The sequence below is a fragment of the Ovis aries genome, chromosome 14, assembly GCF_016772045.2.
Source record: "Ovis aries strain OAR_USU_Benz2616 breed Rambouillet chromosome 14, ARS-UI_Ramb_v3.0, whole genome shotgun sequence".
NCBI lineage: Eukaryota > Metazoa > Chordata > Mammalia > Artiodactyla > Bovidae > Ovis > Ovis aries.
The window spans coordinates 54,976,973-55,001,646 of record NC_056067.1 but is presented as its reverse complement, the minus strand read 5'-3'; the positions used below and the strand labels follow the sequence as shown (position 1 = coordinate 55,001,646).

General features: G+C 51.2%; 1 protein-coding gene across 1 annotated transcript in view; it reads right to left on the bottom strand.

Moving 5' to 3' along the window:
• Positions 1-95: 95 nt before the first annotated feature.
• Positions 96-24,674, bottom strand: part of SULT2B1 (sulfotransferase family 2B member 1) — a 36,181-nt gene continuing 11,602 nt past the window's right edge. The window contains exons 2-7 of the mRNA XM_004015352.5: positions 15,456-15,595; positions 8,625-8,833; positions 5,992-6,118; positions 5,640-5,734; positions 2,225-2,405; positions 96-317 (exon numbers count right to left, since the gene is read on the bottom strand). Coding sequence (XP_004015401.1) covers positions 124-317; positions 2,225-2,405; positions 5,640-5,734; positions 5,992-6,118; positions 8,625-8,833; positions 15,456-15,595 — 946 coding nt within the window. The 3' untranslated portion in view covers positions 96-123. The remainder of the gene's footprint in view (positions 318-2,224; positions 2,406-5,639; positions 5,735-5,991; positions 6,119-8,624; positions 8,834-15,455; positions 15,596-24,674) is intronic.

The following is a 24,674-nucleotide window of genomic DNA, read 5'->3' as shown; positions in this document are numbered from 1 at the left end:
TTGCGAGTGGGCTAGAGGACCTCGCCCTCCCCTAGGCCTTGGGGGCCCCAGCCTCCGGCGGCACATCCCCTCCGCGGCGCATCGGGTAGCCCGCGCAGGAGAGAGACGCTTTTATTCTCGGGGTCACGGGTGGGGTGCTTCGGGGGCCCGATCTGGGTTGGGGCTCGGGTCGGGACCGGGGTCGGAGTCCGGACTGGCGTCCTCGGGGTCCACGTCCCACGGGAAGGTCGGCAGCCCTCGCATCTGCTCGCGGTAGACGCGGTCGAAGGCTTCACTCTGCGCCAGCGTGAAGTGGTTCTTCCAGTCCCCGCAGACCCCTGGAGGGAGCGGAGGGAAGGCGGAGCTGAGGCGCAGCCGGAGCGTGGTGCCCCCGCCCCCAAGACGCCAGCACCCTCTCTCCCACCTCCCGGCCTTTGCGGAGCGCTGTCCTTCCCCTCCCCGCACCCATATCTCCATTTTGCTGACGGCTGACACTCTATCGCTGGCCACCAGTCGCCCGGCCAGACCCCCGGGCACCATTCTTGCCTCTGCCCGTCAGGCTCTCTCTGCCCTGCTCACCCCTCCAGCAGACCTCTCCCCTTCCCCCACCAAGCTCTTAAATCTCTAGGCTCCCGGTCTAGCGTCCTTCCCCGGCTTTGTATCACCTCCTCTTCCACCTGTCCTTCACCTCCCTGGCTAGAACAGGGATTCCTGCCTCCAGCGCTCCTACGTCGCCGTCCGCTGCCTCCAGCGCTGCTCCGACACTGGGAGCCCGAGCTTTCAGGGATCGCGCTGAAGGCGTGCCTCTCACAGCCACGGAGCAGGTGAGGGGTGTGACTGCTAGCTCCATGTGCCCCGAGGCAAACACTTGGCCCCCTCAAGTTGCTTTTTTTTTTTTTTAATTTATCTTAGCAAATTATTATTAGTTATTTTTACTTTTGGGTTTGTTTGTTTTGTTTGGCCTTACCACACAGAATGTGAGATCTTAGTTCTCAGGCCAGGGATCGAACCTGGACTCCCTTAACCGCTGGACCAGTGGGGAAATCCCCCCTCAAGTTTCTCATCTCATGGGATGTTCAGGGGCACCAGCCATTACCTGGAATCCTGGGGCCAAAGTCATTTGGGTCACAGTGTTTTGAATTTTCGCAAATGCATATACCACATGTTACATGACACCCCTAGTGAGGTTTTGGGGAGGGGGCGCTCCCTGTGATGGGCTGACTAGTGGCGCCCCCACCAAGACGTCTATGACCTGACCCTTCAAACCTATGTACATGTGACCCGACATGGCAAAAGGGACTTCACAGATGTGCTTAAGGTAAAGATGTTAATGTTCAGTGGCAAACATTCTTATAAGAGGGGCTTCCCAGGTGGCTCTAGCGGTAAAGAACCCACTTGCCAATGCAGGAGGTGTAAGAGACGCGGGTTCAGTCCCTGGGTCGGAGAGACTCCCTGGTCCAGCATTGTTGCCTGGAGACTCCCATGGACAGAGGAGCCTAGCGGGCTGCAGTCCACGGAATCTCAGACTTATTCAACTGTAGCAACTTAGCACCCACTCACTCATCATTATAAGAGGGCGCGGGGCGGTCAGGGTCAGAGAGCAGAAGATGCTTTGAAGATGGAGGAAGGGACCACGAACGGGGGAATACAGGCAGGTATGAAAGCTGTGAAGGCAGGGAATTCGTTCCCCCCAGAGCTTCCATAGAAAACACGGTCCTGACACCTTAATTTTAGCTCAGTGAGGCTGACTTTGGACTTCTGACATCCAAAATGATAAGGCAGTGAATGTGTGTGTTTTTTCTTTTATTATTAATATTATTTTGGCTGCACTGCACTATTTGGAAGAACTTAGCTCCCCCACCCTTGGACCACAGCAGTGGAAAGTGCTGAGTCCTGATCGCTGGACCACCAGGAATTTCCCTGAACATGTGTTTTAAGCCACTATGCGTGTGGTATTTGGTTCCATTTGGTTCCACAGGAATAGGAAATTAATACACTCCCACCCTCAGCCCGTCATCCAACACTTGACTATTTCTGGGGTGAAAGCTAACCCTAAGAAGGGTTCACGAAGAAGACCCCAAACAGCCTCCTAGCATTCAGAGCTGCTATGGCAACACCCTCCAGCGTTTAGCATCAGTTGTGTGCCAAGCTCCGTGCTAACAGGTCCAGAGAGGTTAAGTGACTCGCCTAAGACACACAGCCAGGCGGTAGCCTAATGGGGCTTGGAGCCCCAGAGTCCCCTCACCTTTCCGGAGGAAGGCACCGTGGCGCTGGTCCAGCAGGCTGTGGGGCAGCAGAGAGAAGTTGGACATGGTGTTGGCCTTCATGGCTTTGAAAGATGAGTGTGCCACGACGGACTCCAGCGCCTCCTCACCCAGCGGCCGACCCAGGAACTGGCAGATGCGCTGCACAGAGCTGTGGAGATCCTGGGGGCAGGGGGGAGGCGTCAGCGGAAGGAGGGGACCCAGGCCAGGAAGGGGCACCAGACCCAGAATCTGGATGCCTGAGTCCCCACCCCCGGAATCTGGGGCGGGGATTGGGATTCTGCCTCTTTGCTTCAGTTTCCCCGCCTCCAGGTGGAGGGGTTGGGCCGTGGCTTCTGGGGTTTCCTGCGGTGTGGGCTTTTGGAGGGTTTTGTAGGGGCAAGGGAAAGATGGGGCTGGGTCGGAGGTCACAGCAGAAGGCAGGGGTCAGTCCAGCATCTCATGCAGAGTGAACTCCTTCAGATTCAGAATTGGTCTGTGCCCAACCCTGCCCCGCTCCAGGTCCCAGAAGAGCCCCACCATTCACCCAGGGCCAAACTCCTGGCCTGGCCTCAGCTCCCCTTCCTCCCTACCCACTCCCCCTCTTGCCCCTGTCAGTCATCAGCCCCTGAGCCTCCTGCTTCAGCTCTCTGCCGCCTCCCCTCCTCTGTGCCCCCACAGCCCCTAGCCCTGGCCCGGCCTCATTCTCTCTCTGTGAGCCCTCACCCCAGCCTCCGCCCTGGTCTTCTCCCGGCCTCCAGTTCCCCACACTCAGAGCTGACCCTGTTCCTCCCCTACTTCCAGCCCTCCTGTGGCTTCCCAGTGCCCCAATCCCCAGGCCTGGCTTTTATATATATATATATATATTTATTTATTTATTTATTTATGTATTTATTTAACTGTACCAGGTCTTAGTTGGGACATATGAGATCTAGTTCCCTGACCAGGGATTGAACTCAGGCCCCCTACATTGGGAGCATGGAGTCTTAGCCACTGGACCACCAGGGAAGTCCCCCCTCTCCCCCAAGTCCCACCAGGTCTGGCTTTTAAGGTCAGGTGTGGCTGGGTCTTTCATCTCCTTCCCTGCACGGTCCTCCCTGTGGGATTTGGCACAATGCCCTGCACCACCCTTCTCTACCTGGCAAACTTACCCCTCCAGATGCCACCCAAACATCACCTCCCTCATGACTGATGGTTCAAATCGCTGTGGATTAAGCACCTACTGTGTACCCATCTCTAGTCCAGGACTCTCAGGTATATTTGTGCCAATCCTCCCAATGGTTTGGCAGAGAGGTGTCATTACCCCCATCAGTAAACGGAGGCTCAGAGAGGGAAAGACACTTGTCTAGGGTCACACAGCCAACAAGGAGCTCAGATTTGAGTCCCCAAAGTTCACGACACTCCTGTCTATCTCCCTGCCTTCCCTGACATGCAGCACCTGGCATAGGTGCTTGTGGTCAGTTCCACCATGGCCCTGATTTTCCAGGTTATTCTTGGTTTCATAAGCATTTATCCTCTTGAACTGCTGATGTGTCCCAGAAATTCTAACATGTTGGCCGTTCCTCACACCCAGGGGCAGCCCAGAAGCTCTGTCAGGCTGTGTGGCCCAGTTTTTGATTCAGAGGATAAAGCTGGGTGGAAAAGATAGGAGAAGGGATGATGCCGAAGTCTTTTCTGGATCTTTCCATCAAAAGAGAGTTACCAGAGTGGAAAATAAAATAAAATAAATCCATGGGATTCACAGTGAAGAGCTGTGTGCCTCGGGCAAGTTCTCAGCTCTCTTGAGGCTATACTACCTCAGTTTGCTCTTCTATAAAATGGGGGCAATAATAATATTGGGGTCAGCCATTTAAATATACCATTTTCTGGAGTTTCCTGGTGGCACAGTGGTTAAGAATACACCTGCTAACGCAGAGGACGCGGATTCGATCCCTGATCTGGGAAGATTCCACATGCCTTGGAGCTACTAAGCCCATGCGCCACAACTACAGAGTCCGCGTGCTGCACCCACTGAAGCCCGCGTTCCTGGAGCTCTGCAACAAGAGAAGCCGTGCTCTGCAATGAAGCAGGGTCCCTACTTGCCACCAGTAGAGAGAGGCCACACACAGCAGCAAGGGTCCAGAGCAACCGAAATAAAAAATAAAATATACCACTTTTTTGCAATTTAAAAGGCTGAAACCTCTGCAATTATGGGTATTATTAGCCAGATACGCCCTTGCTCAGAACCTAATCACTCTTACCTTGCACACTATACTAACACTTTGCTGTCCCTTGTCAGATGGTTACGAGACGCCAATGCCAGGGACTGGGGTTCTCACAGCAACCCTTGAGCCAGCATTTTCCACCCATTTTTAAGGATGAGACCGCTGAGGTTCTGAGGGATTTTAAAGAGGCTTTCAACGGCTTTTCGAACACTGAAATCCAGACTCTTTCTGCTATACAGTGTCGACAGAAACCAGGGCACAAAACATAGATGAAGCACATACATGGGATGAGAATGTCTGGGGCCAAGGGTGAACGAACATTGGAAACCTCTTAGGTTCCTAGCCTCTCAGAATAGAGCTCTGTTAAGAACATAGAACAGGGGACTTCCCTGGTGGTCCAGTGGTTAAGACTATGCTTCCAATGCAGGGGGTTTGTGTTCGATCTCTGAATAGGGAACTAAGAGCCCACATTCCTTCAGGTGCCACAAAAAATTTTTTTTTAATTTAAAAAGGAACATGGAACGTTGGACACCTTCACTGTAGATCTGGTCCAACTAGAAGCCCAGCATCCTCCTTGCAGTCAGGCAAAGCTGCAGTCATTCTTCATGGCCCCTTCTTCCAGGCAGTCTTCCCTGATTGCCCCAGCCAGAAGGCCTTTCTCTCCCAGGTGCCTGCCCCAAGGACGTTCCACAGGGTCGTCTAGATAGAGAGCCAGGCTCTCTATCTGCCTCCAAAGACCATTTTCTTCCACTGCTTCCCTCTGCCTTTCAGGTCACAACCATCAGGAAGCATCATCACTTCTTGAGGGTCAGGGTTCTGTAGCATCGCACTTAACCTATAGCCTCCCTTGCTTAGAGCGCACCTGTGTCTCCCACCTACTCAGAAAAAAGCCCGAGTCCTCACTCTGGGCCCCATCCTCTCTCTGCCCTATCTCACCCCACCCCCTCTCAGCTCTGGCCTCTTGGCTCCCTTTGGAACACTTCAAGCACACTCTCACCTCAGGGCCTTTGCACCAGCTATTCCCTTTACCTGAGACACATTTTCCCCAGGGAGCTCCATGGCTCTCCCCTGACCTCCCTTCTGAAAATCGCACCCATGTGCATTAGGGATGCTCTGCTCCCTGCTTGCCTTTTCTCCTTAGTTCTGTGGGAAGCAGAGCTGGTGAGTGGGAGGAGGGAGGGGGGAGCGGGGCTGAGCCGGGGGAAGGGATCACCTGATGCATTTCCTCGTAAGTGATAAACAGGAAGTTCTCTTTGCCCTTCATCCGAATCCAGCCCTTAATGTGGTCGAACCAGGAGCCGAACTGCACTGCGAGCAGAGAGACAGGAGGGTGAAGGACGCGGAGCTGGGCCAGCCTCCCTGGGGCTTGGAGGAGCCCAACCAAGGCCCCATGGCCCAGGCTTGGCCCCTCAGAGCTGGAGGCCTCCCTCCAAGCCCCCACCACCCCACCACCCTGTCTCTGCCTCGCTGTCTCTCCCCACTTCCTTCTTGGCCCTCTGTCCCTCCTCCCATCTGGGCCTCCTGGGGCTCACCAGCCCCCCAACCTCACGTGCCCCAGTCCTCACCTTCGCCTTTGAGGAAGTTCTCCAGGAACTGGTCGGGGGTGCCAGGATCCTTCAACTGCCTGGCGATCTTGGAGTAGTGATAGAGCGAGACTGCCACGTCCCGGGGGTTCCGGCCCATGTAGATCACCTGTGTGGGGGCAGGGGGAAGAGGGGAGAGGGTTCAGCCCCTGAGGTTTCCTGCCCTCCAGCCCTCTCTCTTCTGATCTCTGCAGCAGGATGGACTCAGGGTAGACTTCTGGAGGGACTTCCCAGCTAACGGGGTTCAGATCAGTTAGCCTCGGTCCACAGCAGGGGAGGGCACCCTCCAGCCACACTCTGGGAAAAGAGAGGGACTGTTTTGATACCAGGTGGAGAGGCAGTTTGGCTTCAAGAAATAAAGAGTGAAGGAGACAGGCATGCAGGGCAGATGATGAAGATCATGGTGAGGGGCAATGACCAACAGAGAAAGGCAGCCACCTCTGCTTCCTATTCCCACGGCTGAGGCCCCAGCCTCCTCCCCAGCCTCCTAGCCTCCGCACAGCCCCAGAGGCTCTTTCTACACCCACACCTGCTGTGCCCTCCTTAGCCCTCTGCCCCAAGGCGGAGTCCCAGCCCCTGGGCCTGGCATTCAAGGCCCTGATGACCCAGTTCCGATCTGTTTGCCAGCTTGATGTTCTGCTACGAGCCTTACTCCAGCCCCATCAGATATGTCCTCTCTCAAGACCAAGGTTAGCCATGCAGGTGGTCAGTCACACCTACGTGGCCAACCTCCGACAAAAACCCTGGATGCCGAGGCTCAGGTGAGCTTCCCTGGTGGGCGACACTCCATGCGTGTTGTCACATGTCTTTCCCAGAGGACTGACCACCGTCCATACAGCTCCACCGGGACAGACCCCATAAAAGCTGGTGCCTGGGCCCCTGTGGATGTGCTCCCAGGCACCTCTTCCCTTCACCAACTTTAATTTCCATCCTTTCTCTGTGCTAAGTCGCTTCGGTCATGTCCGACTTTTTGCAACCCTATGGACTGTAGCCTACCAGGCTTCTCTGTCTGTGGGGATTCTCCAGGCAAGAATACTGGGGTGGGTTGCCGTGCCCTCCTCCAGGGGATCTTCCTGACCCAGGGACTGAACCTGTGTCTCCTGCCCTGCAGGCAGATCCTTTACCGCTGAGCCACCGGGGAAGCCTACCCTTTCACGGTAATAAGCTATAACCGTGATCATAACAGCTTTGCTGAGCTCTGAGTCCTTACAGTGAATCACTGAGCCTGAAAGTGGGCTTGGGGACCCCTGGACTGCAATTCCCGCCACTCCTCTGTCCACACTCACTCCCTTCCTTGGCGATCCTGCCAGCCTCCTGGCTTGGATTCCTCTCTCCGCCTCTATTTCTTTATCTCTGTCTGTCTCTGTTTCCATCTCTGTCTTTCTCTGTCTCTATTTATGTACACACGCATCTCAACAGGTTGCAAATATGCCCAGCACACATCACTCCTGTCAAGCCCAGATTCGTCTCTCTCACTGTCCACCGGCATCCTCCACTTGGGTCACAGCAGAGCCCCCCACCTTCCCCCCGAACCTCTCCTCCCCTTCTCAGTCCATGGCAGCCCCAGCCTCCCAGCTCCTTACTGGATGTGCCAAACCCCCTGCTGTCACCCCTGACTGATGCTCCTCTCACACATCCAACCTGCCAGCAAATCTTCCTGGTTCCAGCTTCAGAATGCGCTCCAAGCCCAGCCCCTTTCCTTCACCTCCACGGCACTGCCCTGTTTGTCTCCACGGCCACCTTGCACCTGGCCGGTCGCCTCCTCCCCGGCACTCTGCTTCTGCCCTCGCCCTGAGCGTCTGTTCCCTGCCTTGCAGCCAGAGGGCGCCCAGGAAAACCTAAGTTGGTCCCCGTTTCTCCTCTGCACAGAGCCCTCCCCTGGCTCCTGTCCCCCTCAGAGACAAGCAAACTCCCCACCAAAGCCCGTATGGCCCTTGCACATTGTGGCCCCTGTTAAATCCCTGACCTCATCTCTACTCCGCTCCCCCTTGTTCACTTAGATTCAACCACACAGTCCTCCTGATTAGACCTCAGGCCTGCCACACCCACCCCAAGGCCTTTGCTCAGGCCACTGCATGGAACATTCTTCCACCATCCCCGACACCCCCGTGGCTCCTCCCCTCACATCTCAAGTCTTTACTCAAATGGCATTGTCCTGCTGAGACCTCCTTTGACCCGTCCCCTATTTAGAATTGCAACCCTTACCTCTAACTCCAACCCCCGCCTTCTCCTCCTTCTCGATGTGAATATATTATCTTGGCTGTATTAACTATTTTCCTTATTTTTAAAAAGATGCTTATGTAAATTTATTTGGGATCCAGGATCTTAGTCCCCCAACAAGAGATCAAACCCATGGCTCCTGCAATGGAAGCATGGAATCCTAACCACTGGACCGCCGGGGAAGCCCCAGCATTTTCCTTATCTATTCCATCGGTTCTTGGCTTGACCCCTTTAGAGCGTGGGCTCACAAGGCAGGTGTTCCTGGGCATGTGTTTGCTGCTGTTCTAGATCAGGACCAGGCACATAGTGGCTGCTTAATATGCTGAGTTCATCAGAGAGTTATGCTCCACCCCTCCTCGACCCCCCGATACACACACCCTTCCCTCCTCCTGTACCTTGGCCTTGGAGTTGAAGAAGGCCTTGGCGAAGAGCTGGATGGGGAGGTGGGAACTCATGAGGCGGGGGCTGGGCTGGTTAGGGAGGCTGAAGGCGCCCATGATGGCTTCACACCAGGGCGACCGCTTCCAGATGGGCACCGAGTGGATCCAGGAGGGGTCCCCGTCCTTCAGGATTAAGCTCAGGATCTCAATCATCCAGTTGGTCCCTGTTGGGAAAAACTGGGCGAGTTAATTGGAGGTAGGGCTTCCCCGGTGGCCCACATCGTAGAGAATCCACCTGCACTGGAGGAGACCCACGTTTGATCCCTGGGTCGAGAAGATCCCCTGAAGGAGGAAATGGCAACCCACTCCAGTATTCTTGCCTGGAGAATTCCATGGAAAGAGGAGCCTGGCGGGCCACAGCCCATGGGGTCGCAAAGCGTCGACACGGCTGAGCCACTAACACTTTCACTTCCCCCCTGTCTGCTGGGTGGATGCAGAGATGCCAGTGGAAACTGGGGCTCCTGGGGATGGCAGAGCCATAAAGCAGAAGAGGCGAGGATGCCGGAAGCTGCATGGATACCCCCCCTTCACTCCATCCATCCCGCACTGGTTGTGCAGGAGGCAAATACCCACCCCCCACCTCCACCCCCAGGGTACATAGAATTCACTCCCTATGGACCCAAACTTCAGGACAGTTAAGGGAGGAGGCTGGGTCCTGTCCAGACCACATAGTTTTTGGTTCTTGAAATCAGGAGACCTGCCCAGCCACACTTGCGCAGAAAGGATCCTTGGAGTTCAAAGGAGAATGATGTCAAGAGATGTTCTACCCAGACCCCTTCCAGTAAAATTCATCTTGGCTAAGAGATGCGTGTGCACACCTGGGAGGATCCTGAGATATACCAGATACGGACTGTGAACCAGGCAAATCAAATGATCGGCCAAAGGAAACCCAGAAGAAATGTCCCATAACAGTAATTCAAACTGCACGAAGGTGCGACTCAGAGACTCCCCGAGTCGGCCCGTGCACCTTTTCCTCTTAATAAATGACTTGACTTGTGTTGTGACTCTCCTTTTGGTAGAAATTATTTTCTGCAAAGCCAGAGGGCCAGGGCCCTTGTCACCGCCCACTGTCTAGTGGCTGGGATCTGGCGCTCTTACCGCCTCAAGCCAGCCACTCTCTGGCTGGGAACCCAAGCCCGGCTCTAAGCCATTGCAGGCCGAGGCCGCCTGAGATCAATCAGAATTTACAGGAATGAGAAATAGATTTTTTTTTTGTGTGTGTGCCTCACCGCATGGCTTGTGGGATCTTTGTTACCTGACCAGGGATTGAGACCAGGCCTCAGGCAATGAAAGCGTGGAATCCTAACCACTGGGCTGTCAGGGAATTCCCGAGAAATAAGTTTCTATTGGGTCAGCTTAATGAGATTCTGAAGCACTCCATTAATACACAGAGGAAGCTGGAACTGAATTCAGGTGGCTGGACTTAAAATCTCAGCACTTTTCACCGCCCCTTCTTGGGAATAAGCCCTTGATTTCTTTGGTGGTGGTTTAGTCACTTAGTCGTGTTGGTCTCTTGCAAGCCCATGGATTGTAGCTAAGCATACTGTAGGTAAGAAACTGTAGGTAAGAATACTGGAGTGGGTTGCCATTTCCTTCTCCAGGGGATCTTCCTGATCCAGGGATCGAATTCGGGTCTCCCTCCTGCATTGCAGGCGGGTTCTTAACCAACTGAGCCACAGTGCCACAAACATCACGTTGTAGGAAGGGGATCTCATTCACGACCCGGTTCACAAGTCTGGGTTCCAGGAGACTGCCGGCAGGTCAGAGGAGAAATAACAATAATATGAACAGTCGCTGGATCTTAGCGTTACATCGTCCTGGATTCTAACAACTACCTTGTGCCAGTTCCCAATGTATTGTCTCTCAGCTCCAAACCCGTTCTGGGTTCCCTGTTCTTGACATTGGAGCTGGAGAGGATGATCAGATCTCCTTGGAAACCTGGCGCAATGTGACGCTTGGTCAGTAGAGGGCGCTAGAGGAACCCTGCAGAAGGATGCGGTTTCACTTCCTGGTTCTGCTTGCTTCTCCCAGAAGGCTTTTTTTTTTTTTTTTTAAATATTTATTTATTCATGTTTAGTTGAGCTGGGTCTTTCTTGTGGTGTGAGGGCTTCTCACTGAGATGGCTTCTCTCGTTGCAGAGCAGGGTCTCTAGGCACATGGTCTTCAGTAGTTGTGGCCCACGGGCTTAGTTGCTCCCTGGGCCAGGGATCGAACCCGCGTCCCCTGCACTGGCAGACGGATTCCTAACCACTGTACTACCAGGGAAGTCCCCCAGATGGCTCTTGTGGAGGACAGAGGCCAGCGGCGCAGTGCGCAGAAAGACGCAGCAGTGTGTATACAGTTTCTATTGTGTATGAATGCAAAAGATGGGAAACCAGGAAATGTGAATCAATAAGGAGCTCGTTAAACAAGTTAAACAAGGATTCTTGTACATCCAATGTTATGAAATACTATGGAACTGTAAAAACCAACAACACCCCAGGAAGCTCTTTGTTTACAGTTCTAAGATGCGATGATATCAAAATACAAGGAAAAAGAAGGCAAAACCATAAAAAAAAAAAAAAGAAGCAGAATGATGTGTATCATTTATTAACTTCTGTGGGAAAAAAGTAACCAAAAAATGTACGTTTTTGCTTGTACATAAAATTCTGAAAAGATACACAGGGACTGTTGGTGACTTGGGAAGAGAGGAATCTTTTGTACCTCTTCAATTTTGAACTATGAATACATGACTTTCTAAGAGAAATTAACATATTTTAAACTTTAAAAATATCTAGAATAACTAGACATCATATGCAAACAAAGAACCTTGATCTATACCTCATACTATATGTAAAAATGATCTTAAAATGAATCTTAGACTTTAGCGTAAAATCTAAAACTAAAATTTCTAGGAGACAAAAAAGCCATCTTTATGACCTTGGTTTAGGAAAAGTTTCCTTAGCTACGACATCAAAGTCTGATCCATTAAAGAACAAACTGACAATGGGAGCTCATCAAAATTTAAACTTTTGCTCTGAGAAGACGCTGAAAAGAAAATGAAAAGACAAGCCACAGACTCGGAGAAAATGCCTGTAGAAAGCATACTCAGATTACATAAAGAGCTCTCAAAACTAAATAATTAGAAAATCAACCAACCAATTAAAAAGGGTAAAAAAAAAAAATCTGAGCAGACACATTGCTGAAAAAGTGGACTTCCTGGGTGGTCCAGTGGTTAAGAACCCACCTGCCAATGCAGGGGACATGAGTTGGATCCCTGGTCTGGGAAGATCCCACATGCCTCAGAGCAACTAAGCCCGCTCACCACTATTAGTCAGCCCTGGTTCCTCAACGAATGAAGCCTGCGTGCTCTAGGGCCCACGAGCCAAAGTTTCTCAGCGTGTACGCCACAGCTATTGAAGCCCGAGTGCCCTAGAACCCACACGCCACAGCTACTGAGCTGAAGCGCTGCAACTACTGAAGCCCTGCTCCGCAGCAAGAGAAGCCGCTGCAGTGAGAAGCCCGCGCGCCACGATGAACAGTGGCCTTCACTTGCTGCAGCTAGAGAAAGCCTGCACAGAAAGCAAGGAAGACCCAGAGCTGCAAAAAAAAAAAAAAAAAAGATATATGATGGTTTGTAAGCCTCTGGAAAAATGCTCCGCTTCATTAGCCAGCAGAGACATGCGAATACAAGCCACAGTGGAATACTAGAGCACATCTGCTAGAATGATTTTGCAGGGACTTTCCTGGTGGTCCAGAGGGTAAGACTTCCTGCTTCCACTACAGGTAGCATGGGATCTGTCCCTGGTTGGGGAACTAGGATCCCACATTCTCTGTGGTGTGACCAGAAAAAAAAAGAAGAATGGTTTAAAAAAAAAACCTCGACAATATCAAGTGTTGGCAAGGAAGCAGAGCCTCTGGAGTGCACCGATCTTGCTGGTGAGAACACAAGAGGGTAAACCAGCTTTCCCCAAAGTCCAAGATGGTTTCCACTTTGGAACCAGTTTAGCAGTTTCTCAAGTTAAGCATATGTACTTCCATAAACTCAACAATTCCACTGCTAAGTATTTACTGAAGATAAGTGGAGAAGTATTTCCATGCAGAGACCTGTGTGAAATGAATTATGGCAGTTGTATTCGCCATACTCAGCCCAACCTGGAAACAAGCCAAGTGTCCTTCAGCAGATGAATGTATAAAACCCGCACGGTCCATCCATTTTCTGGAGTACTCCTCAGCAGTAACAAATACAACAACTTGGATGAATCTGAAAAGCACCCCTGGGGGCAGGTGTAGGAAGGAGAGGGAGGGACAGATGGAGAGAGTAGCGTGGAAACGTATGTAACACAGACAGCCAATGGGAGTTTGCTGTCTGACTCAGGGAACTCAGACCCAGGCTCTGTGACAACCTGGAGGGGCGGGGAGGGAGAGCGACTCAAGAGGGACGGGACATATGCATACCAATGGCTGATCCCTGTTGACATATGGCAGAAACCAACACAATATTGTAATTATCCTTCAATCAAAAATAAATTAAGAAAAAAATGAAATACATTACTCTGAGTGCAAGACGTCAGTCTCAAAAGTTGCGTGGAGTTTGACTCCATGTGTGTGGCGTTTTGGGAAAGGCATAACTACAGGGGCAGCAAACGGATGACTGGTTGCTGGGGGATGGGATGAGCAAAGAGCTGATCACAGAAGGGTGTGAAGGGGTTTTTGAGGGCAGGGAAAGCACCGAGCCCTAACCATTCAAGGCGCCAGGGTGTTCCCTGAACCATTCTACATCTCAATTGTAGTGTTTCCTGTGTACGTCTTTCAAAATTCGTAGAACTCCAAGAGAAATGAAAACATGTCCATAGACACATTTGTATATCAATGTTCCTACAAGCCTTATTAAGAGTCAGAGAGTGAAAACAACCCAACTGACTGCTTATCAACTGATAAATGAATAAACATAACATAGTATACCCAACAGTATACCCCTTCAGAAAAGAATCCACCAGCAGTGCAGAAGACGAGGGTTCGATCCCTGGGTTGGGAAGATCGCTGGAGAAGGAAATGGCAACCCCTTCCAGTATCCTTGCCTGGAGAATCCCATGGACAGGGAAACCTGGCGGGCTACAGTCCCTAGTGTCACTGAGAGTCAACCGAAGAGGCTGAGCACACAGGCAGTACACGCATATCACGAAATATTATTCTGCTATAAAAAGGGATGAAGCACTGATAATGATGTGTGTCAACCTCAAACATGCTGGAACTTCCCCGGTGGCTCAGCGGTAGAGTCTGCCAGTGCAGGAGACAGAGGTTCGATGCCTAGTCCGGGAAGATCCCACGTGCTTCAGCAACTAAGCTCCAAAGGCACCACAGCTACTGAGCCTGGGCACCAGAGCCTGCAAAGCCACAAGTCCTGAGCCCATGTGGCGCAACGACAGGAGCCTGTGCAACCTAGAGCCCCTGCTCCACAGCAAGAGAAGCCACCGTAATGAGAAGCCCAGGCACTGCAACCGGAGGGCAGCCCCCGCTTGCCACAGCCGGAGAAAGGCCACGCACCCACGAAGATTCAGCATAGCCAAAAATAAATAATAAATGAATAAAATTATTTTTTAAAAGTAGGCTAAGTGAAAAAAAAAGCCAGACACAAAAGACCAGCTATTGTACTATTCTACTTACACGAAATGTCCAGAATGGGCAAAGTCATAGAGTAAGAAAGCAGAATAACGGTGCCTAAGCCTTGGGGGTGGGGGGGTGGGGGTTGGGAGGTGCCGGCTAATGGGTACAGGGTTTCTTGTTGAAAGTGAAGTGAATGTGTGAATGCCTCAATCATGTCTGACTCTTTGCAACCCCATGGACTGTGGCCCGCCAGGCTCCTCTGCCCATGAAATTCTCGAGGCAGGAATACTGGAGTGGGTAGCCATTCGCTTCTTCAGGGGATCTTCCTGACCCGGGGATCGAACTCGGGTCTTCCACATCACAGGCGGATTCTTTACTATCTGAGCCACCAGGGAAGCTCTGTAAGTAATGGAAATGTTCTAAAACTGACTATAGTGATGGTTTGCACAACTCTGTGAATGTACTACAGCCAAAGGACACTCTCCAATGGGTGGATTTGGAAGCACACAAAGCGTATGGTATGAGAATTATTCTTTTAAGTGTTACCCAAAAACTCCTCATAGAACTCTATGTTGAAAACGGTGAATATAATATTTTGAAATTCTTCAAAAATATTTTGAAAAAATATCTTTGTTCAGAGCTGCGTCTCTGCACCTGGCAGACAGTTAGTAAGCAGCATTTCAGTAACCAAGTGGAGAAAATTAAGATCTTTCCTTCCGCCCTCTCTTCCTCCCTTCTTTTCACAAATATTTATTGAACGTGTTTCACTGTTTTAGGCTCAGCGAACACGGTCACGATCAACAGGAACCAGAAAATCTACCCTCATGGAGCCAGGTTCTAGTGAGGAAGACGGACACTAAATCAACCAATGGAAATATAATACAGTGGCTGGCAGGGAAGACAAGTGTGAGGAGAGTTCAAGGATGGAGAAGCTGTTTTAGCCAGAAACGTCTCCAAGAGCCAGCGTAGGGGCCGGGGAGGGAGCGAGGCACCCAGGGGATCGGGGAAGGGTGCCCCCTGGCGGAGGGACCGGCCATTGCAAAGCCTTGGCTCTGAACAGACGAAATGGGTCCCAGTCCCCACCGCGCCTCCCGCGTTCTTCTCCCCCTTTGTTGTCGGTGTCCCCCTCTCACCCTCGGCCCCACACTCACCCAGCACTCTCCCTAGTGCCCCCCCCTCCCAGCCCGGTCCGGCAGGTACCTGACTTGGGGTAGGTGACGATGAAGATGTCATCGTCCTGTACTTCGGCGTTCTCTACCAGGCTGATGCTCTCAGGCGAGTAGATGCCCACGGGGAAGAGGATGCCTTTGTACCTGAAGTATTCGCCGGACAAATTCTGGCTGTAGGAAGGTAGGGGAGACACCGTGAGGACCGGAGACGAGGCACGGACAGAGGTCACCCCTGAGAGAGCCTTTTTAAAATTTTAATTAATTAATTTATTATTTTTTGCCATGCTGCCTCATGCAGGATCTCAGTTCCTCGACCAGCGATAGAACCCACGCCTCCCAGTGGAAACTCGGAGTCTTAACCCCTGGACTGCCAGGGAAGACCCAAGGGGCCTGCGTTTGAGCGTCCTTCGTGGTCCCAGGAGCCTGCCCAGGGGTCCAGCTTTACAGCAGAAGCTTCCGGAACTGATGGCAACAGAGTGGAGGAGGGATCTTGGGGCAGAGGACAGAGGGCGACCAAGGACATGGGCAAGGGGCACCCTGTTCATTAGTAGGACTTTCTCTGCACCTCGTTTCCTCATCTGCAAAATAAGGCTGATTTACTAACAGCCGGTAACAATTCTGGGCTTTCCTGGTGGCTCAGAGGGTAAGGAATCTGCCTGCAATGCAGGAGACCTGGGTTTGATCACTGAGTCAGGAAAACCCCCTGAAGAAGGGAATGGTACCCCATTCCAGTATTCTTGCTTGGAGAATTCCATGGACAGAGGAACTTGGCAGGTTACAGTCCATGGGGTCCCAAGGAGTCAGACACAACTGAGTGACTACCACTCTTACTTCACTTCATAACGTTCATATGAAATGACAATGATTGGTATCTCCATTTTCTGGATGAAGACATCGAGGCCCAAAGAGGTCAAGTGACTTGCCCAAAGTCACACAGCTGGCAGGACACACGGCACTTCACCTCTGCAAAATGGGACTAAGTGCTCTCCTTATGTATACTCTTCCCCCCAACCCTCAAGGAAGATGCTCAGTCACCACGTGCATTTTACAAACACAGGCCAGAGGAGTCAGGTGCCCTGCCCATTCCTGCACGGCCGCTGAGACGCAGAGCCGACCTGTGAAACCCATATGTGCAGTCACCCAGGAAGCCGGAACAGTCTTAAACTTTAAGCCCCTCGATGAAGCCACTTTCCCCAAAACCCTGCAGTGCGTTCACAGAGCCATACTTGGACATACAGTTTCCCAAAGTGAGATGCTTTGAGAGCAATCCATTTAATTCTGTGACTCTTTGCTATGGCAGCCTCCCTTGGGGTTTCCTGTCTGTGGCGTGGGAGAGAGATAGGTGTTTGGGGGACCTGGCTAAGGTGAAACTGAGCTGAGGATACATTTCACTGGACTTCTGTGGGATATTTACAAGGTTGGCCGGCACGTCTGTGTATAGTTACGGGGATGGCGAGCTGGTCGGGTGCAGGAATTGCTTCTGGGAGCGCTGGTTGGGCATAAAGACAGGAAGGCTGGGGACATGGAAGTCAGATCACAATATCACACGTCTAAGGGAGCTTGGCATCAAAAGTATGGAGTATGGGAGGAGACTCAGGTTTTTGTTTTTTACTTTTTGGTATGGGCTTCCCTGTCGGCTCAGACAGGAAAGAATCTGCTTGCAACGCAGGAGACCTTGGTTTGATCTTTAGGTTGGGAAGAACCCCTGGAGAAGAGGATGGCAACCTGTTCTTGATTAGAGAATTCCATAGACAGAGGAGCCTGGTGGGCTACAGTTCATGGGGTCACAAAGAGTCAGACTCGACTGAGCAACTAACACTTTCACTTTCTTCACAAGGCATGTGGGATCTTAGTTCCCTGACCAGGCACATGAAACCTGCACCTCTTTGCAGTGGAAGCATGGGATTTTAACTGCTGGACTGCCAGGCAAGTCCCTAAAATAACTGCTTTTAATAAAAAGGAAGTGAGGTGAGTGTTGGACCCAGTGAGGTTGAAACCCTAGCTGACTTGCACAGCCCTTTTCTGTTATTTCTTCCTTATCTACCCAGTTGACAAATGAGAAAACTGATGTCCACTGAAGTCTGCAACTTGCCCAGGGATCTCCCAGTGTCCTTCCTGAAGGCCTCCACCAGCTTCCAAGATTTGAGGGATGGGGAATTTCTCCAGGGCTTGGAATCAGGCTCAGGCTTGCAGGAGAAAGACAAAAAGCTAGAGCACTGTTTCCTCTACGTGGGATCCCAGGAGGGTTCTGCGGAGCCCAGGTAAGGCTTGGCCCAGCCAGCCAGGGTTGCCAAAGGGGCAGAGTCCCAAGGTGGGGGCGCTCAGAGGAGGCTATGGAGGAAGTTGGCAGGTGGGCTATGGTCTACTTGCCAAGGCCTCTTTTATTCCTGGTGAGGGGACTAGGAAGGAAGGGCTGGTTACCTTAGAGGGGTGGTGGCAGGGGCTTTGCAAGCCCTGCTTCTCAGTATCCAAAGTGGGATAAATGTGAATAAGAGTGTGGTTCCGAGGGACTTCCTTGGTGGTCCAGTAGCTAAGACTCTTGAGTTTCCAATGCTGGGGGCCTGGGTTCAATCCCTGGTCAGGGAACTAGATCCCACATGCCTTACTCAACTAAAGAGTTCTCAAGGCGCAACTATAGATTCCACATGCCCACAATGAAGATCGAAGATCCTGCATACCACAGCTAAGACCTGGTGCAGCCAAAATAAATAAATATTTAAAAACAAATATTTTTTTAAAGTGTGGTTCTGGAGCTGGGCATCTCGGGTTCAGAGTTGAGCTTTGGCACTGTCTAGCCGAGGTAAGGCCCAGCGCTTCATCTCTCTGTGCCTTGGTTTCCTCAACTATAAAGTGGGGTTAGAAGAAGTCACATAGTGTCTTGGTTAACAGCATAAACCCTGGAGCCAGAATCCATGAGTTTGAATTCTTCTTCCCTCCAGCTGTGGGGCTGTGGGTAACTCACTTGACCTCTCTCCGCTTCAGTTCTTTCATCCATAAAACGGGGATAATAAGTAAATATTACCTCATAGGATGGTTGTGAGCATGTAAAAAGTGCTTAGAAATGGGCCTGACATAAGAGTATGCATTATATAAGTGTTTCTTAATTTTCGGTGGGGGGATTTAATGTATCATTTGACTTGTAGTCGAGTCAAGATAGGATTTGACTCGTAGTCCACGTTCAATAAATCCGGACTAAAATTGTTGTTATTATACCCAGTAATAGAGGCAACGCTAGGCATTGGTGTGAGCCCAAAGGAGAGGTTACTTGGCACAACCTTTGGCGCACAGTAGGCCCTCTGCTGGCCCCCAGCACGTTGTAATTAACTTTATTGTTCAGTGATTTCAGAAGTTGAGCTCAGGCGTCGAAATTAGTGATGTCACTAGTTGTCAGGCAGATTTAACCCAGTGGGCTTGACTGTGAGGTCATCAGTCACTAGGCAGATTGGCTGCTAAGTGCCTGGGTCTTGGCTCCAGTGGGTTCCCTGTGTTCTCCGTGGGCCCCAGGCAGCAGATCTCCCCTCTCTGAGCCTCAGTTTCCTCGTCTGACACGTGAAGATAACCTCAGGGTTTTAATCCTACCTAAAGATTAAAAGGGATAAAATATGCTAAGTCCCTGACTCCTGACTGATACTCAAGACACTGAAGCTCCCTTTAGCGTTCAGGGCTATTTTAGACTTTGATCTCACCAACAGCTCCTTAAGGAAGAAATGTCCTCCCCAGCTTACGGAACAGGAAAATGGAGCTGTCAACAACGAAAAGATCCTGCGCCCTCCAGGAGTCCCCGGAATAGTCACTGAATGCATACATGCATAAATATGAGGGTGTCCCACCATCCCCTGGGCTTCCCTTGTGGCTCAAGCTGGTAAAGAATCCGCCCGCAATGCGGGAGACCTGGGTTCGATCCCTGGGTGGGGAAGATTCCTGGAGAAGGGAAAGGCTATCCTCTCCAGTATTCTGGCCTGGAGAATTCCATGGACTGTATAGGCCATGGGGTCACAAAGAGTCGGACACAACTGAGCGACTTTTACTCACACCTTCCCCTTCAGCACAATCTCCAAGTTGGGGGACTACGCCCAGGGGACCCTACCCCAGGAAGCCAGGGTGGAATCCACAGTGCTAATACATTGTTGGTGCCTAACCAGTATTCGACTGACTGAATGAATGAATGTATGAAGGAATAAATATGTGATGAATCCGTGAGTGAATGAATGAATGAATGAATGTGAGTGAGTGAATGAATGTGTGAGTGAATGAATGAATGTGAGTGAATGAATGTGTGAGTGAATGAATGAATGTGTGAGTGAATGAATGAATGTGTGAGTGAATGAATGAATGTGAGTGAATGAATGAATGTGTGAGTGAATGAATGAATGTGCGAATGAATGAATGTGAGTGAATGAATGAATCTGTGAATGAATGAATGTGTGATGAATACGTGAATGAATGAATGCGTGAGTGAATGAATGAATCTGTGAATGAATGAATGAATGTGTGATGAATATGTGAATGAATGAGTGCGTGAGTGAATGAATGAATGTGTGAATGAATGAATGCGTGAGTGAATGAATGAATGCATGAACGCATGAATGAATGAAGGGGGTCACCTGGGAAAAAAGTTAAGGAAAGTTAAAGAGCACTTGTTACATCCGTTCGCGTTCCTCCAGGGTTCTCAGTCCCCAGCATTTTTAGAATCCCCCAGGGAGACGTCAGAAACTCCCGAAGCCCAGCCTCATTCCAGGTTAACAGTGTCCAAACCTCACCACTGCGCCCCTTGAGCCCAGAACAACCAGCTACTCAATAAATGACTGAACATCAATACTCAATTAACAATCAAGGCGTGATGGGGGCAAGCTGGGACCTCCCCGTATGTCACGAGGCTACAGGTGAGAAAATGGAGGTTGAGGGAGAGGGAACCACGTGACCAAGGCCACTTGGCAAGCACCAAACAGACCTGAGATGTGACCTTGAGCCCCGCAGACAGTTCCGTTCTGGATCCTCCTTCCTCACGTCCCCCCACTCCCGCCAAAGCCACCCAACGCCCCGAGCACTATTCCAGCCTCTGGCCTTGTATCTGCCATTCCTCCCACCAGGAATGCTCTCTCCCTGCCCTTCAGCATGGTGGCCTGGCTGGGGTTGGGGGGGTGGAGGGGCGGGGATCTGGAGTCCTGCTTGGCTGACTCTCACTGTGTGTCCCCAGACAGGTGCTATGCACCCTGTCTTCTCTCCCCACCTGGTAAATTAAATCTGGCCCCGGGGTGACCTTGCTTCTCCCTGGGTTCTGAGCCCAGTTGGTTTCCAGGTCAGCTCCAGGCCCTGTGGCACGCAGCGATCGCTTGGCTGGAGCCGAGGAATGAAGATGACAACTGGGCTGGGGGCAGAGACCTGCAGCAGGAGGAACAGCAGACAGCTCACGTGATGGGCAGTGGGCCAGGGTCGTAATTAGCCTCCTCAAAGGGGCCTGGCCTGGGACTTCCCTGGGGATCGTGGCTAAGACTCCACACTCCCAACACAGGGGGCCCTGGGTTCGATCCCTGATAGGGGAACTAGATCCCACATGCTACAACAAGGACCCAGCACAGTCAAATAAATAAAATAAAATAAATAAAAACTTAAAAAAAAAAAAAAGGCCTGGCCTGCCCTGCTAGGGAGACCCCAGGACACAAGACTATGAATGGCCCAACCTGGTGACCCTCCTTCCTGCCACCCCTGACCTCCCAGTCCCTCAGGCCCTGGCTCTTCCTCTCGGTCCCCACCACCTCGGTCCAGCTCAGCTCTCCTCCTTGCCCTCTGGATCCTCAACCCAGCCTCCTCCCCAGTCTCTTGGCCTCTGATTTCTCATTCCTGTTCATCTCTGATTGGCCCAGAGCTCAAGGCCCGACACAGCCTGGTGGAGGGGAATTGTATCAGAACTTGGGTGCCATTCATCAATATTTTTGTTGAAGGGACTTCCCTGGTGGTCCAGTGGCTAAGACTGTGCTCTCAATGCAGGGGGCCCGAGTTTGACCCTTCTTCAGGCAACTAGATCCCACATGCCGCAACTAAGCCCTGCTGCTGCTGCTGCTAAGTCGCGTCAGTCGTGTCCGACTCTGTGCGACCCCATAGACGGCAGCCCACCAGGCTCCCCAGTCCCTGGGATTCTCCAGGCAAGAATACTGGAGTGGGTTGCCATTTCCTTCTCCAATGCATGAAAGTGAAAATTGAAAGTGAAGTCGCTCAGTCGTGTCCAACTCCTAGCGACCCCATGGACTGCAGCCTACCAGGCTCCTCCGTCCATGGGATTCTTAAAGCAAGAGTACTGGAGTGGGTTGCCATTGCCTTCTAAGCCCTGGGTGCAGCCAAATAAGTAAATATGTGTGTTGAAGAAATAAAAATAGCGCTCACAGTGCTTCCTGGCCTGACACTCCTCATTCCATTATAAGCCTTAATTTGCTTATCCCCTCAACAACCCTAGGAGGCCACCTGACATTGCTACCCTCGAGTTACAAATGAGGAAGTAGAGGCTCCAAGAAGCAGCGTCACTAGGCTGCTATCACACAGCTGCAGAGGGCAGAGCTGGGATCTGAACTCAGGCAGCGTGGCCCTGCAGTCTGCACCCTGAGCCGCCCCTCGCCATGGGGGTAGCCCCTCCCCACTCGCCATTCATTCGTGCTCAGGTGAGCTCATCCTGGGCACAGGCTGTAGGGGCTCGAGAGTGGAGGGGGGTCAGGAAGACACCGATTTGGCTTCAGGCAACGCACATAACCTGGGTCTCAGTGTCCACCTCCTTCCCCTTGGTCACAGGACCGTTTAACTCATGTATGTGACCATTGCGAGTACTCTACTGTATACCAGGGTTTCCCGGGTGGCTCAGCGGTAAAGAATCTGCCTGCCAACGCAGGAACTGCAGGAGACGTCAGTCCGATCCCTGGGTTGGGAAGATCCCCTGGAGGAGGGCATAGCAACCCACTCCAGTATTCTTGCCTGGAGAATTCCATGGACAAAGGAACCCGGCAGGCTACAGTCCGTGGGGTCGCAAAGAGTCGGACATGACTTAGCAACTTAAACAACAACGATAATTGTATATCAATAGACTTCCATGAAATATCTTAATATAAGCAAAGATTTTAAAGCAGAGTTTCTCCCTCTCCTGGGAATTCACCCAAGAGAAACAATGTTCACATCAACATGAGCACTCAAGTGTTTATAGCTGCCCTATTCACAATCTCCCCAAACGGGGAAGAATCCAAATGTCCTTCAGTGGGTGAGTGGACAAACAGTGGGACACACACACCATGCGATACTACTCAGGAATGACAAGAAACAAGCCCTTGATACCCAGCACCACACAGATGGGTCTCAAAGGCATTGGGCTAAGTGAAGGAGGCCAGTCTAAAGGAGGTCACGATGTGTATATTTCCATTTATACGCCTGTAGTGGGCTGAATGATGGCCCCCAAAGAGGTCCATGTTCCAGTCTTTGGAATTTGCAAGTGTGTTCCATTGCTCCACAAAAGGAATTTTGCAACTGGGATTATGTTAAGAATTTTTAAAGTGTGTGTGTGTTTTAAATCTTTTGACTGGGCCACATGGCACATGAGGTCTTAGTTCCCCAACCAAGGATCAAACCCGCATCCCCTACATTGACACTGTGGAGTCTTAACCATTGGACCACCAGGGAAGCCCTGTGTTAAGGACTTTGAAATGGAGAGGGAATTTAGTGTGCCCCGAATTACAAGGGTCCTTCTAAGAGGGAGGCAGGAGGGTTAGAATCAGAGACAGAAGATGTAATAACAGAAGCAGAGGTCCAGAGAGGAAGGAGATTGGAGGAGGCTACGCACCTGGCTTTGAAGATGGAGGAAAGGGCCACAAAGCAAGAGATGGAGGTGGCCGCTGGGAACTGGAAAAGGCACAGGAGGAAAAGGGAGGAACGCCCCCTGCTGACACTGTGATTTTAGCCCAGTGACTCTGATCGCAGACTTCTGACCTTCAGAAATGGATGAGCACAAATTCCTATTGCTTTAAGCCACTCAGTTTGTGGCAACAAGAAACGAATGTGTCATTTTGGACAAAAGTCTATGGGGACTTCCCCGGTGGTCCAGTGACTAAGACTCCACGCTCCCAATGCAGGGGGCCTGGGTTTGATCCCTGGTCGGAACTAGATCCCACATGCTGCAACTAAAGATTCCATATACTGCAACTTAAAAAGAAGAAAAAAGAAAGAAAGAAAATCTGCAAGCTGCAATGACTATCAAAGATTCCTCATGCCGCAGCTAAGACCCAGTGAACCCAAGTAAATAAATATTTGTTAACAGGTATTGGACAGGGAATAGATTAGTAGCTGTGGGGGCGGGAGGTTGGCAGTGGAAGGGAAGAGGGCAGCTAGGGACGGGGCAGGGAGGGGTCCCTACAAAGGGGTGATGGTGTGGGTTTGGTCCTCATTGTGGTGATGGTTACACAAATCTATATATGTGTTAAAATTCATAGACCTATACACTGCCCCCCAATACAAAAATCAATTTTACTGATTGACTTAAAAAAAAAAAAAAACAACTCTTTATATAAATACTTAACTCCCACTAGCCATTGTTATAACAAGGCGCCCTCTTGGCCAGCATCCCTCTTGGTGACACAGGTTGTGCAACAATGCAACTCCTGCCTACTTTATAGGCCTGCCTCGGATCTGCTGTGTGACCTGAAGTCACTCTCAAACCCTGTCTGGTCTCACTTGAAGAATGAGCAGGAATGGGGGCAGAGACTGGAGGCCTCTTTCCCAGGGACCTACCTCCCAGTCTGATGTCCAAAGAGCGCTCCCGGTGTAGGGAGCTTTAGGCCTTTTGCCTGCAATGAGGCAAATTCATTCATTCAGCCCATAGGTATTTTATTGAATCCCTGGTATGTACTGATGCTGCTGCTGCTGCTGCTAAGTCGTGTCCGACTCTGTGCGACCCCATAGACGGCAGCCCACCAGGCTCCCCCGTCGCTGGGTAGGGGCTGAAGTGAAGTCGCTCAGTCGTGTCCGACTCTTTGCTACCCCATGGACTGTAGCCTACCAGGCTCCTCTGTCCACGGGATTTTCCAGGTAAATAGTACTGGAGTGGATTGCCATAGGGGGATACAAAAGTGAGTACAACTGACAACAAAAAAAAAAAGCCTATCGCAGCTTACGTTCGAATGAACAATAAAATTAACCCAATGTTTTAAATGTAGTGTATGGGATGGTGATGGGGGGCGGGGCGGGAACGAAGCCGGTGGGGGAAAGGAGGCATCTGGGG